General features: G+C 38.9%; 1 protein-coding gene and 4 non-coding genes across 5 annotated transcripts; all 5 read left to right on the top strand.

The window, feature by feature from the left end:
- The first annotated feature begins 1604 nt into the window (after nucleotides 1-1604).
- On the top strand, nucleotides 1605-1678 carry Trnar-ucu (transfer RNA arginine (anticodon UCU)). The gene has a single exon. It is a non-coding gene; the product is annotated as a tRNA-Arg (tRNA).
- A 1499-nt stretch (nucleotides 1679-3177) lies between these two features.
- On the top strand, nucleotides 3178-3251 carry Trnar-ucu (transfer RNA arginine (anticodon UCU)). Its single transcript has one exon. It is a non-coding gene; the product is annotated as a tRNA-Arg (tRNA).
- Nucleotides 3252-4062: 811 nt separating this feature from the next.
- Trnar-ucu (transfer RNA arginine (anticodon UCU)) lies at nucleotides 4063-4136 on the top strand. The gene has a single exon. It is a non-coding gene; the product is annotated as a tRNA-Arg (tRNA).
- Nucleotides 4137-5853: 1717 nt separating this feature from the next.
- On the top strand, nucleotides 5854-5927 carry Trnar-ucu (transfer RNA arginine (anticodon UCU)). Its single transcript has one exon. It is a non-coding gene; the product is annotated as a tRNA-Arg (tRNA).
- A 1244-nt stretch (nucleotides 5928-7171) lies between these two features.
- LOC145771353 (chymotrypsinogen A-like) lies at nucleotides 7172-14608 on the top strand. The gene is made up of 7 exons (XM_082583107.1): nucleotides 7172-7225; nucleotides 8288-8391; nucleotides 10256-10344; nucleotides 12509-12668; nucleotides 12972-13068; nucleotides 13736-13875; nucleotides 14301-14608. Exons 1-7 carry the CDS (start codon nucleotides 7180-7182, stop codon nucleotides 14463-14465), a joined length of 801 nt encoding a protein of 266 aa, XP_082439233.1. The 5' UTR covers nucleotides 7172-7179; the 3' UTR covers nucleotides 14466-14608.
- The last annotated feature ends 241 nt before the right edge of the window (nucleotides 14609-14849 follow it).

Below are 14849 nucleotides of genomic sequence, written 5' to 3' on the forward strand. Positions count from 1 at the left end.
ATTGACCGCGACAACTCGTTCCTAATGTTGTGCTGTAAATTAATGTTTCGTAAACACAACGTTTACTTTGTGCAAAAGGAAGCATCTGTTATTTTAGTTCATTAGATTAATGAGTAACCAATAAAAGAAGAACGGCTTTTCATTTAAAAAACATTGCAAAAAAAAATGGTAGTAAAATTGAAAGGGTATGGTTACCAGTACGAACGGTTTGTTTTGCCTTAATTTTATGGGCAATAAACGTTTTATTTACTTTTGGTTGCAGGGGTTGTAAAAGCTTATGCGTAATCGATGGTCAACAAAACTTTTAAAGTATTTTAATTTTTGGTTCAATATTTTTAGATCCTTCAAAAATATTTTTTTAAATTTTCAACAAAATATGCATCACATAACTAAGAATTTGCCAAATATAGCATAAGCTAGTGAGCACATCATTCATGACATATTGAATAATAACTTATCTATTCTGCAGTAAACGTCTTGTGCATTGCGTGATTTGGATGACAAAACAGCACAATGGCTCGATACTTGACCAAAAAATTTACCTGTCTCACCACCACTGTACGTCACTGGCTTCAGAAAGCTGCGTGTCCCTTCTGCGTTTTGACTGGCAACGTGGGGTTCTTGGTTTGAAAGCTGTTTTCGACTGTTTCCTGCCGATGTTGAATCAAAGTGAAAAATGAATGATTTTCTGGCTGGTTTGTTATTTATCATACAACCACAGAATATTTGTTGTCAAACACTTCAATTTATTGATCAGCACAAATGAAATAACACCCTCGGAAGACATTGCATTTGTATGCTCCTTTTTGCAGTTTTGTAGTCCGTAGATATTTTTGCAAATCGTTTCTTAGATCGGCTAAAGGAATACAGTATATGCTAAACTTTTTACTCTCTCGGGCCTAGGCCATCAGCCATTCATCCCAGTCTGTTTTTTTGTTTTTTTTACAGACATCTTATTTAATCAAAAATGCTTGTAGTAAGTTTTTCATTTGTACTTGTCTCTGTGGCGCAATGAATTAGCGCGCTGGACTTTTATGTTCATATTCGACTGAGTTTGATCTACGCCGGTCGATGCAGTAGGTGGTCCCGAATCAGCTTTGCCTAATTAGTTTGACATGTCATTAAGTGTCTTGGCGAAGCATGGCTGTGTGCGCTTAAGCAGTGTCGAACCGGCGTCTTTTCGAGCGTCGTACGGGTTTTGTCATGTCCATCTGTGTGTGCTGGTACAACGCATGCTGTAGCTGGTACTACCATTTGCTGTGTCGGCCACGTTTATGACAAAATACGTGATGTCATGGTTTGGCTTCAATATGAGATCTTGCGTCCACCAGAACATAAGATTTTACCTCCACATAATAATGCAGCTACAGTACATACATGCTTGATATTTGAATACAGTTGTATACTGAACTTTTTACTCTCTAGAGCCTATAGGTCATTATCCACTCATCCCTGTCTGTTGACTTAGGCCTAAATCTTTCTCATATCTCGAACAATCTTTGCTGTGTAAAACATCTTAATTTGTAAAGTGTGTGTTTCTGCGTTTTTTACAGACATTTTATTGGATCAAAAAATGCTTTCTAGGAAGTTTTTCATTTGTACTTGTCACTGTGGCGCAATGGATTAGCGCGCTGGACTTCTAATCCAGAGGTTCCGGGTTCGAGTCCCGGCAGGGACGTTTATTATTTGAAATTTTGATGTAAGCATTGCGCACATTCTTTCTTTCTTTCGTATGAGTCAGTGCTTTTGTGTTGAAGGCTGGTGATGGAAAGCTAGAAGAGGTTTCTAGTGCTGCTACACCATGCATCCTGTTTGATGCCTGCTAGATAAAGAAACTCAAGAACGAAGTTAGCAGTTTCACAGCAACCTTGTTTTTGAGTTTCATTTCAAGGTTTTGTCATTTATTTTTATCGGTGTGTGCTGGTACAACGTAGCTGGTGCTATCATTTACTGTCTCGGCCACGTTTATAACAAAAGATATAATGTCGTGGTTTGGCTTCAATATGAGATCTTGCGTCCACGAGAAGATAAGATTTGACGTCCACATACTGCAGCTGCAGTACATGCTTGATATTTGAATACAATATATACTGAACTTTTTACAGTCTAGGGCAGTGGTTCCCAAACTGTGGTACGCGTACCACTAGTGGTACGCGAAGGTCTTTCAGATGGTACGCGAGAAACTCACTGAAGTTGACACGTGGACGTCCACGGTTGACAGCAGTTAAAGTAAAATTACTGAATACAATTTGCTCAAACTTTCAAATTACTCAATGTGCATTATTGTGTCATAATCAATGTTATTCGTAGGAGATTCAAGCGTTTATGACGCAACATTTAGGTCAGTAGTTTTTAAACTTTTTTCGTTGCGACGTTTTCGAAAATCTTTATTGGACTTGCGACTCACTCAGCGATAGAAATTTCAGTAATTTTTATTGATTTGTGTCTCTCTCTAGCCTTTATTTGTCGCGCGACGAAATGAATTTAGAATTGCGCTATGTGATTGTTAAACCAGAAGCATTTGCTACAGTTTCGCAATGATGAGTTCTCATGCACATGTCAGGGGATAACAATATCTGTGAGCGCTTTATTGTGCAATTGAGTTTAGATACGAAGCGGAATCATTGTGTGACGCCCTTGAAAAATTAAAACTACGCACCAAGAGCGTGGCGACGCACACTTTGAGAACCTCTGACCTAGGTCGTTTAACAGAAAAGCCAAAACTTTTCACTTTTCAATGTTGCTACTGATAGTGGCACTAGTAGAGCACCCTATTTATTGGTATTCTACTATAATCTGACAGCTCAATAGCTTACTGTAATTATATTTAGTCTAATATTAAAATTTTTAGTCTTGAAGCGCTGTGCTAAAATTTGTTAAACTTTCTTGCCTTTTATTGTACATTTTTGAGATTTTCTGGTTGTAGCGTCGTTGGTGGTACGCGTGCACTGTATGAAACTGCTAAATGGTACATGAATAGAAAAAGTTTGGGAACCACTGGTCTAGGGCCTAGACCAGCATGCATTCATCCTAGTCTGTTGACTGAGGCCTACATCTTTCACATAATTATATTAACATGTCGTGTAAAACATTTTAATAAAGTGTCTGTTTCTTCTTTTTCTACATACATCTTATTCGATCAGAAAATGATTTATAGGAAACTTTTCGTTAGTACTTGTCTCTGTGGCGCAATGGATTAGCGCGCTGGACTTCTAATCCAGAGGTTCCGGGTTCGAATCCCGGCAGGGATGTTTGTTATTTGAAATTTTGTTGTGAACGTTATGTACATTCTTTCTTTCGTGTAAGTCAGTGCTTTTGTGTTGAAAGCTTGGAGAGGGTTTCCAGTGCACCGACACCATGCATCCTGTTTGATGCCTGCTAGATAGAAAAACCCAAGATCATGGTTAGCAGTTTGATCTTCTAAGCCACGTTGCATGTTGTCGCTGAGGAAACTAAACCTAACTTTTGTGAATGCCAGCAACCAACTTATGTTCATATTCGACTGAGTTTGATCTACGCCGGTCGATGCAGTAGGTGGTCTCGAATCAGCTTTGCCTAATTAGTTTAACATGTCATTAAGTGTCTTGGCGAAGCATGGCTGTGTGCGCTTAAGCGGTGTCGAACCGGCGTCTATTCGAGCGTCGTACGGGTTTTGTCATGTCCATCTGTGTGTGCTGGTACAACGCATGCTGTAGCTGGTACTGCCATTTGCTGCCTCGGACACGTTTATGACAAAAGACGTGATGTCATGGTTTGTCTTCAATATGAGCTCTTGCGTCCACCAGAAAACAAGATTTGACGTCCACACAATGCAGCTGCAATACATACATGCTTGATATTTGAATACAGTTGTATACTGAACTTTTTACTCTCTAATAGAGCCTATAGGTCATTATCCACTCATCCCAGTCTGTTGACTTAGGCCTTCATATTTCTCATATCTCGAACAATCATAACTTGCTGTGCAAAGCATCTTAATTTGTAAAGTGTCTGTTTCTGCGATTTTTACAGACATTTTATTGGATCAGAAAATGGTTTCTAGGAAGTTTTTCATTTGTACTTGTCTCTGTGGCGCAATGGATTAGCGCGCTGGACTTCTAATCCAGAGGTTCCGGGTTCGAATCCCGGCAGGGACGTTTGTTATTTGAAATTTTGTTGTGAACCTTATGTACATTCTTTCTTTCGTGTAAGTCAGTGCTTTTGTGTTGAAGGCTTGTGATGGAAAGCTTGGAGAGGGTTTCCAGTGCACCGACACCATTCATCCTGTTTAATGCCTGCTAGATAGAGAAACCCAAGATCGTGGTTGGCAGTTTGGTCTTCTAAGCCACGTTGCATGTCGTCGCTGAGGAAACTAAACCTTGCTTTTGCGAATGGCAGCAACCAACTCATGTTCATATTCGACTGAGTTTGATCTACGCCGGTCGATGCAGTAGGCGATCCCGAATCAGCTTTGCCTAATTAGTTTGACATGTCATTAAGTGTCTTGGCGAAGCATGGCTGCGTGCGCTTAAGCAGTGTCGAACCGGCGTCTTTTCGAGCGTCGTACGGGTTTTGTCATGTTCATCTGTGTGTGCTGGTACAACGCATGCTGTAGCTGGTACTACCATTTGCTGTCTCGGCCACGTTTATGACAAAAGACGTGATGTCATGGTTTGGCTTCAATATGAGGTCTTGCGTCCACCAGAAAACATGATTTGACGTCCACTTAAGCGGTAGGCTATCGAACTGAGGTCTTCCAGCGTCGTACGGTGCTGTCACTACTCGGCAACGTGTTTTTGAACATTGCAAGGTTTTGTCATTTATTTTTATTTGTGTGTGCTGGTACAGCGTAGCTGGTACTATCTTATGCTGTGTCGGCCACGTTTATGACAGAAGATGGGATGTCATGGTTTGGCTTCAATATGAGATCTTGCGTCCACCAGAACATAAGATTTGACGTCCACATAATAATGCAGCTGCAGTACATACATGCTTGATATTTGAATACAGTTGTATACTGAACTTTTTACTCTCTAGAGCCTATAGGTCATTATCCACTCATCCCTGTCTGTTGACTTAGGCCTACATCTTTCTCATATCTCGAACAATCTTAAATTGCTGTGTAAAACATCTTAATTTGTAAAGTGTGTGTTTCTGCGTTTTTTACCGACATTTTATTGGATCCGAAAATGGTTTCTAGGAAGTTTTACGTTTGTACTTGTCTCTGTGGCGCAATGGATTAGTGCGCTGGACTTCTAATCCAGAGGTTCCTTGTTCGAGTCCAGACAGGGATTTTTTTTATTTGAAATGTTGATGTGATTGTGACGCACATACTTTCTTTCATGTTAGTCAGTGCTTGTGCGTTGAAGGCTGGTGATGGAAAGCAAGCAGAGGGTTTCTATTGCTGCTACACCATGCATCCTGTTTGATGCCTGCTTGATAGAGAAACCCAAGAACGTGGTTAGCAGTTTGATCTTCTAAGCTGCATGACATGTCGTCGCTAAGGAAGCTAAACCTTGCTTTTGCGGAACCCAGGCTACTGGAATGGCAGTGGCCAACTCTTGTTTATACTCGACTGAGTTTGATCTACGCTGGTCGATGCAGTAGTCGGTCACGAATCAGCTTTGCCTAATTAGTTGGACATATCATTACATGTCTTGGCGAAACATAACTGCGTGCGCTTAAGCGGTGTTTAACTGAGATCTTTTCGAGCGTCGTACTAGTGTTCTCATCACTCGGCAACGTACTAGTGTTCTTATCACTGATTTCAATCTGTGTGTGCTGGTACAACGATGAAGTGTCAATTTCTTCTTTTTTTTACATACATCTTATTCGATCAGAAAATGATTTATAAGAAAATTTTCGTTAGTACTTGTCTCGGTGCCGCAATGGATTAGCGCGCTGGACTTCTAATCCAGAGGTTCCGGGTTCGAATCCCGGCAGGGATGTTTGTTATTTGAAATTTTGATGTAAACTGACGCACATTCTTTCTTTTGTGTAAGTTAGTGCTTGTGCGTTGAATGCTGGAGATGGAAAGCCGGAAGAGGTTTCCAGTACACCATGCATCCTGTTTGATGCCCGCTAGATAGAGAAACTCAAGAACGAGGTTAGCAGTTTAATCTTCTTCGCCACGTTACATGTCGTCGCTGAGGAAGCTAAACTTTACTTTACAACAAAAGTGGCAATCACAAACAAATCATACGCAGCTTTGGAATCTACGTTGATTGGCATTTTTCATATTAATTTTTAATCTTCATTGACTGATTGGTTGATTGATGATATAGGATCTTTGTTTTCGGATAAAAAACGTCATTGAGAGCTTTATCCTGATAGTTTCGCATGTCTGTGGAGGCTTTGAAGCACTGACGCATGTCCGGTCACCGAGTTTGACAGAGAGAAGTTTCCGATGCTTCTTCGTGCTTATTCTATCCACTAGGTCTGCCTCGATAGCTCAGTTGGATAATGAGTGACTTGGTAAACGAAGAAGCTTCAAGATCAAGTGGCGTTGGTTTGGTTCTCGGGGTGTGCGCTTGAGCAACGCACGTTAAGGACTGCTCTCCATTCAGCGGCACCTACTTGATGGAATAATTCCGCGGCAACAACACTTCAACAATCGGTAACTTTCTCTGTCAATCTCGGTAACCGGTCTCCGCGTCAATAGCCTCTGCAAGAATGCGAAACTACCAGGAATAACCTATCAAGGCTTTGTCAGTCCGAGGATAAAGATTCAAAACCAAACCAGGTTCCGCTGAATGGAGAGCTGTCTTTGATATGTGTAACGTGTAGAGCTGAATCGTAATCATGATTCAGAATATGTGTTGCTTAAGCGACACACCCAGAGAGCCGAACTATCGATCTATCAACCAGCGCATGATCTTTAAGCTTCGTCGTTTGCGAAGTCATGGGCTTAACCAAGTGAGCAATTGGGGCGGATATTTTGGATCCCGGTTCCACGTTCAATCCTATTGAATTCAACACTAAAATAGCACAGGACAGCTTTTGAGAACCCCGTGAGAAATATAACACGTGTTAATAGAACCAATTATATTTTTAGAACTAAAAAAGCAGTCATAGCCAACCTATTCATACCAAGGCACTCTATGTGTTTACATGGAAATCCAGTAAATTCAGCATGTTTGGTTACAATATAATAGCTGTCGACAGCTTTTGAAGGCATTTGTATGAAGAAGAATTGGTAACATGTTGGCTCGTATCTGTGTTGTGCTTTTCCTGGCCGAGGCGTTTGGTAAGTAAAGTTGTTTCCAAAATCAAAACATTACTAACACGTTACGTTAGATTCTCTAAAAAACGCTTGTAGCTTATATTGCTAATTATTTCATCACAATGATTGTCACGTATTGTCGATTATTACTTCATCTAATTAATAATGACTTTATCTAATTAATAATGACAAAGCATGACTTTGATGGTTACAGCGCTATATAAAATCACCTACTTTTATTATTATTATTTTTGCCATTAGTGTTAATATTATTGTGTTAAACTACTCACTTTTCCATGATTAGTTTCATTCGATATAATTTTATTTACAATATGTTATGTAGACAGCAATCACACGGCATTTAACATAATACAATATAGTGAAAATGGTTATAGGTGAATTCTTCGTAAACAATTCTTCGTAAAGCAATTCTTCGTAAGCAATTCTTCGTAAAACAATTGTTCGTAAACAGTTGTTGGTGAAATGAAATCCGTAAAAGAATTTTTCGTAAAGCATTTCTTCGTATACATCAAATCTCCATTGCATGCACGAATAAATGCTTTGGGAAGAATTGTTTTACAAAGAATTAACTTTACGAAGAATTGTTTTACGAAAAATTGCTTACGAAGAATTGCTTTACGAAGAACTGTTTACGAAGAAAACGTCGGACACCAGTGAAAATATACTATCAACTATGAACGTTTTCGGCCATACACATGTTAGCCCTTATCGAATAACAAAATTACAGACTCTAAACATAAATTGAAAATACACAACTGATCTACATGCAATGAACCGAAGAATGTGTTTGGCCGAAAATGTTCATAATTTATAATAGCCTATATTTTCACTTTATTGCACTGTATTATGTTAAATAGGCCTACCGTGTGTTTACTAGATGTACAGTAAATCGAGTTCTGTGGTAAATTAACTCTTTACCTAAATGGAAATACCTTTTGCCTTCAGTGTCAGACTGTGTTTTTTTCGTGCAAACGTGAACCATTCAAAATAATAAACAATATTTTGAATTAGCTCGTTTAAAGTTTAATGAACGATTGAAACATTATCTTTGACCTTCTGCTGTAGCATGGCCAAGTCCTCCAAGAGATATTCCTGTCCATCCAAGGGACAGAGCTGAAAGCAGGGTCATCGATGGTCAAGACGCCACAGAAGGAGCGTTCCCTTGGCAGGTTTCTTACGTTTCTTACGTTTCTTGCGCTTCTTACGTTTTTTACGTTTCTTACATTCGTTTTGTTTTGACTACGCTTTCAAACAAATTGGCAACTGATGACTTTTCAGAACAACGTGAAGCAAACACACTGATTTATCAATACTGCTTTTAGTTTGCTTTCTTAAAAATGTTTATCTGATATACATGTAATACAAAATATCAACCAATTAATATTGCTTTTTGATCCTAAGCCAGTCTGATATGTAGTCAGAGCTCAATGTTCAGAATTGCATCTTGAAGGTTTGATATTTTTTGTTTTATGCAAACTGAAATTTGTTGCCTGGTTCCTCAGTGAGCACCTTTCGAAAGCAATGCATACACCCAAGCGTGATGAATCCAGCGAATGGTCGCGCACTACAGGTTGTGATAGGCTTTGCAGATTTTAAGGCGAAAAATGGGCAGATAATAAACTGTGTCAAGCTTCTAGGCCTGTCTCATCCAGTGGCGTAGCTAGGGAATGTGCCGCCCGGGGAGGATTCAGATTTTGCCGCCCCTTCAAAAAAAGCATGTGAAAATGAAATGCGTTTTTTTATCAGATTATAATCAAAATCAAAAATCGTAGTCTGAAAGTGCCGCCCCCAGGCGTGCCGCCCCTCCGGCCCCCCTTAGCTACGCCACTGTGTATCCCCTAATGCTGAAGTTGAACCGCTTCAATCAACGGCAGGCTTGGTCATTATCCAAACTAGTAGAGCCTTCGTTTTCGAGAAAACAAAAGAAAAACTTTGATCAGACTTGATTTGAGTTTTGTGCTTGTAAAGGTGAATTCAGTGGCGTAGCTAAGGGAGGGCGGACCGCCCCGGGCGGCACGTCTGGAGGCGGCACTTTCAGACTACGATTTTTGATTTTGATTATAATCTGATAAAAAAACGCATTTCATTTTCACATGCTTTTTCATGAAGGGGCGGTAAAATTTGAATCCGCCCCGGGCGGTCACATTCCGACACATTCCTTAGCTACGCCACTGGGTGAATTTCTTTTGGACTTTATCTAATATACAAGGGCTCTAACATCTCATTGGGCTGAAATGACAAAGGTATGACTGCAAGGAGGGTAGCCTTGGCTGACTCTCGATTCGTCATAGAAAGGCCGCTGCATTCCAATAGCAAGTTAGGCGAAAGAAAAGGACAGTTAAAAACACCCACTTCAATCACTCTTCGTTTGATGAGTGAAAGGAACGGGTTAAAGATGATTGTTCACCTCAGCTAGCTGCTTTTCGGTAAAATACCGAGAATATGAAATGGTGACTCTCACCGCTGGAACTAACCATTCCAACACTACAAGCAGAATTGACAGGGAGTCCAGGTGGTACGTTTGGATGCGGTCAGGATCATGTTATATAGGAACCCACAACCTTTCCAAGTGGCCTTGCAACTTGAAGCAATACCGAGTATTCTTTGCATGTAGTGTGTTTTATCTGAGAAATATTTTGATGTGGGGCCTGATGTCGCATTGGTACCGGGCCCAAACTATCCTCTCACCGGCCCTGCCAACTACCAAGGGTAGCTGGAAGCGACGGTTAAAGAGTTGGACTCGAGTGACTTTTCTTTCTTCTCATCGTAGAAAAGGTTTAGAAGGAAGGAATATGTCAGACGACAAAGGAATGTTATGTCCTTGGTCTTTGTCATTATTACTCATATGGCTTGCATTGTGAACCGTCTTGTTTCAATCCATCCTTTGAAGCAACAATTTTATTTCTTTGCTTCGGTTTTTGTTTTTATCACAGCAGGAACACAGACTCATGTAATAAAACTATGTTTAAATTATCTGTTTTGTGAGTAAATCTTTGTGACTGAGGTAAAAACTGCTTTACATTTTAATTGCAGGTTTCTCTTCAGAAGTCCGGATCGCATTTTTGTGGAGGATCACTCATTGCTCCTGGATTTGTTATGACAGCCGCGCATTGTGAATCCACGTGAGCAAGAGTTTGTTAACGACAAACATTATAAAATGAAGTTGAATGAGTTTCGCTTTTAGCAGCATGATCGTTGCTTACTTCACAGTGTAGATTCAAACGATCTGTTGTAGCCTGATGCTGCGGGTTCTTTTTGGCAATATCAAATTACACTAGCTTTCGGAACACAGTTCCCTAGTACAGAAACTCAACAGCCGGCAGCCTCAAGCTAAAACAAAGAGCCAATTTAAAAAAACCACTCACTGACTTCAACACCATTCGTCATAGCAACCAGCTCAGTGGCCGAGTGGTTTCGCCTTCGGCTCTGGTGCTGGTAGATCTGAGATCGATTCCAGGTCGGGTCAAACCGAAGACTTTAAAAACGGTACCGATTGTGTTCTATCCTGCATAGCGCAGTGAGAATGAGTCGGGTAATAATGTGATAACATCGTAAACCTGATATAAATTAAAAATGAGCCCTGTCGCTAAAAGACCTTAGCTGTTGTAGAGCGACAATAAATAAAACCATAACATTATTATTATTCGTCATAGCACATGACTAGGGAACTGTGTTCCGAAAGCTAGTGTAATTTGATATTGCCAAAAAGAACCCGCAGCATCAGGCTAAAACAGATCGTTTGAATCTACACTGTGAAGAATTATAAAATGATTTTGATATCGTCTATTATATTTTTGCATGCGGTGGTTCTGAAAGCACAGACAGCTGATAAAATGAGAGCCGGAAAGGGTTCAATTTGGGATGCCAAATTTTTGATTGCAAGGGAATTGTTAGGGAACTAAGAACGAGGCGAGACTACAAGTGGGCGCAAAAATCATTTTAGCAAAAAATAAATTAGGTATAGACTGCTGCTAAAAGGCTTTAGCCGGACCTTGAGAAACACTGTTGCAAAGTCAAGTTTACTTTCTTAGGCTAAGCAGGATTACTTGGAGACGCGCCTGATTTGCCATATTATTTGCAAACTTTGACTCCCGCTACTGCCACTGTCTGACTAAAATTGACTTTCTAAGATTTCTTTTCTTTTTTAGTTATTCGTAATGATATAAAACCTTTTTATTACATTGGGGAAGCAGTAAAAAATGAGACAAACTAAGTTAAAAAAAAAACATCAACCAGACTGTAAGCAAGCGGCAAACAGTCTGACTGAAATTGTTTCTGAATCACAAAGTTGTTGTTCAAAGCCTGGTGGTGTGAAAACCTATTTTGTCACCTGGGGATGACAGTAAAAAAAGGCTTTAATAGATAATTTTTAGAAAATGTCATTCAGACAGTTACCAAAACTTGGCAAACTCTACATGGATGGATGATTGGATGGATGGATGGATAGATGGATAGATAGACACAATAAGAAAGAATTTAACCAATTTTTTCAAGAACAAATTCTCTCCAGAAACCTTTTCACCTTCTTGTTTTCAATGCCCAAGCTAACCCAACGTTGCCAGTCTAGTTAAATTGGGCTAGATTTGTTTGGAAATTTAAACTCCAGTTAGGATGTGAAACTTATTTATACTTGGAGATAAAACGATTTGGTTGGCTGTAGGAATTTTTATCCTTGAACTGAGAAAGCCTCTAATAAATTATTTCACTAGGTGCCGCTGAATGGAGAGCGTACTTGAAACGCTTTGCTCAAACGCACATCCGGGGAGTCGAACCAGCGCAGCTTGATTTTGCGACAAACAGAGTAAACAGAAAAGGAATACTGTAACAAACATGGATTGTGACGTGAAATTTGTAATTTGTTTGTAACTCATTTATGAAAATATGACGTAATTAACAAAGATGTTCTAATATTACATTACCTTATTTGCTAAACTAAACATTTTTACATCTGTTTTTTATTATCAAAAATGCATGGAGAATCAGAATAGCTCTATTTATGACATAATATGCATTTCGCTCTACAACTGTAGAGCATCGGCTTCCTAGTCAGGAGATCCCCTATCCTTAATAAAACTCAATAAATACATTTTTACTTCTTTTAATCTCTCGAGATGTTGCAACGGTATGAAGATAACAAGTGCAAAGGAAAGCTCAAAGACGAACTGCAGTGAGAATAAAATGAGATATTTATACAAGACAAAACAGGGGGAGATATTTACTCTTGAGGGAATTTTGTGTTTTTGTTATCATATTGTGTCTATCCACCTACAGTTTATAAATTCACAGCTCTGTAACCGTCGGCCTTGGAGGAGTTAACTACAAGCAACTGGACCAATATATTGATCAAAAGTCTTTCACTGCTCACCCTCAACACAACGTGGGCTATCAATACGACTACGATTATGCTGTCCTGACGTTGGCAGCCGACGCTAGGCTGAATAGCCTGGTAATGAGTTGATCACTTGTCACATATCGCTGCAGTAAAATCATTACTTGATAATCAAAGCATAATACTAATTTTCAGACCAGAATGATGTAAGTTTTATATTACTTTTGCGAACCTTATTAAGACTTACATCATCTACGAGCCAGCTTTTTGCTGCGAGCGAATGATTACAGAAAATTAATTGCTTCAGCAACACCTAACTATTCTTGTGCAACAATTCAGTAATCTCTTTTTACTTATTTCAAATTCAACTTATGCTTAAGTTACACATACTCTGTTTCATCATCATACTCTTCAACGCAGGTTGGATTGATTACCATGGCAACAGAAGGTGCTGAGTATGCAGAAGGAACACCTGCCACTTTATCCGGATGGGGTTATTCAAAAATACATGGGCAAAGTATAGTTGTTAACTAAACAATATTAATAATGATTATTAATTATCAACCAATGGTAAACATGTTAATTATTGACTAACTTCAGTAAACTGTTGCATTAGTCCGTTTTAAAATTTACCACCAAAATAATTAAACTTGCTGAATTGTTGATGATTTAATAAATAAATAAATAAATAAATACTGTTGTAAACTAGTGTTACATTATGTGGTGCTTCAAATGTCTTTCTTAAACCACCTGCACTCAATTCAAAACTTATTTGATACGAAATTTAATCAGAAACTCATGAAGTTGTAAATCTGAAAACTTAGTTGCTGCATACAAACAGATATCACATGTCGTCAGATGGATAACATTTTTTAGGTTGCTCATTTGAAGGACCGTTGAAAGGGTAATTTTGACCCGGTACTTTTGACCCGGTACTTTTGACCCGGTATCAATAAAGTCTTCGGGCTCCAAAATCAAGACGCTTTTAAGAATTGAGCACTACAGTATATTTAAAGAATACGGCGTGTTTTTTCAATATTTTGACTCTCTTGAAAATGTTATGGGTTCCTAAAATCATCTCGGTTCTGGGTCCAAAAATGCCCCTTGGACCCCTCCCCTGACAAAGCTACTGCTCATTTGGCAATAAAGTATTTCTTAAGCTTTAAATCGATCCAAATTATTAGGTTTAGTGGTCCTTGATACCTTACAAACGGGAATTGTACCCCTTGTCTCCCAAGAAAGCTGCCAGGAGATGTGGGGAACTGGAGTCGCAGTAACTGACCGCATGCAATGTGCTGGAGGTCAAGAAGTTGCATCCTGCAATGTACGTTCCTTCAATGTGTCTATTAGCTAAAATTAAATAAAACCTCAAGATGTAGAAGTTTGGTTACGCTTAAGAATGCTTGTGAGTAAAGCTATAAAGTTTATAAATAACTAATCAATCAACGTAAAATTATTAATTTTAAATAAATTGCAACTAAAATGTAGCCTACTTCCTTTTTTAAATGTTTATAAACATGAAACTTTTTACGAATTTATTTGAACAAACATGCTGTCAAATATATCTAATCACTTTGTTTTGTCGTTGGTAAATTTATTGTAAGAAAGTTTTCATTGGGTAAGTAGCTATCTTACTTTACCACTGCCTAATTGTCTTAGATTCTTTTTCAACAAATTCAACTTATCATACAAAGCTTTGGAGAGGTTGGCAAAGCTTCACATTTTCTCAATCTGCTTTTATGTACTTAGGGTGATTCAGGAGGTCCATTGGTGGTGCAAGATAAAGGAGAAAATATTCTCATAGGAGCTGTATCATGGGGAAGCAGCAGATGCTATCCACAATACCCTTCAGCGTATGCCAAGATCTCTGCTGCCCGCTCGTGGATAGATTCCATTGCTGGAACTGGCCAGTAAAGGATGATATGGAGCAGCATTTTTGATCATAATTGATCATCGTTTTTTGGCGTTGAGGTTGTTAAAATATCACAAATTAACGATAAGGTTTTACCCTGATTCTATCATTCAACTTCCATGAGTTAATTTCAAAATAAAACAACACATCATAACATGGAGTTTCTGATTCTCATGTCACAAAAAGATGCAAAAATAAGGTAAAGTAACGTGGAAATAAAGTTTGTTGTGCAGACTAATGTGACAATATTACGTCAGCTGACGTGACAAAATAACATATTGAATTTACTATAATACTGCTTCTGCATTCAGGTGGAAATTGTAGACTAAGTTTATTATTAAGGTAGTACAGCAACATGCCAGCTATTTTATGTGTGAGACAAGCCT

The sequence above is a fragment of the Aplidium turbinatum genome, chromosome 5 (assembly GCF_918807975.1).
Source record: "Aplidium turbinatum chromosome 5, kaAplTurb1.1, whole genome shotgun sequence".
NCBI lineage: Eukaryota > Metazoa > Chordata > Ascidiacea > Aplousobranchia > Polyclinidae > Aplidium > Aplidium turbinatum.

Coding starts and splice junctions, on each gene's coding strand:
- LOC145771353 (XM_082583107.1), top strand. CDS start 7,180: ATGTTGGCTCGTATCTGTGTTGTGCTTTTCCTGGCCGAGGCGTTTG. Junction 8,392..10,255: donor AAGGAGCGTTCCCTTGGCAG/GTTTCTTACGTT, acceptor TTTTAATTGCAG/GTTTCTCTTCAGAAGTCCGG. Junction 10,345..12,508: donor GCCGCGCATTGTGAATCCAC/GTGAGCAAGAGT, acceptor ATAAATTCACAG/CTCTGTAACCGTCGGCCTTG.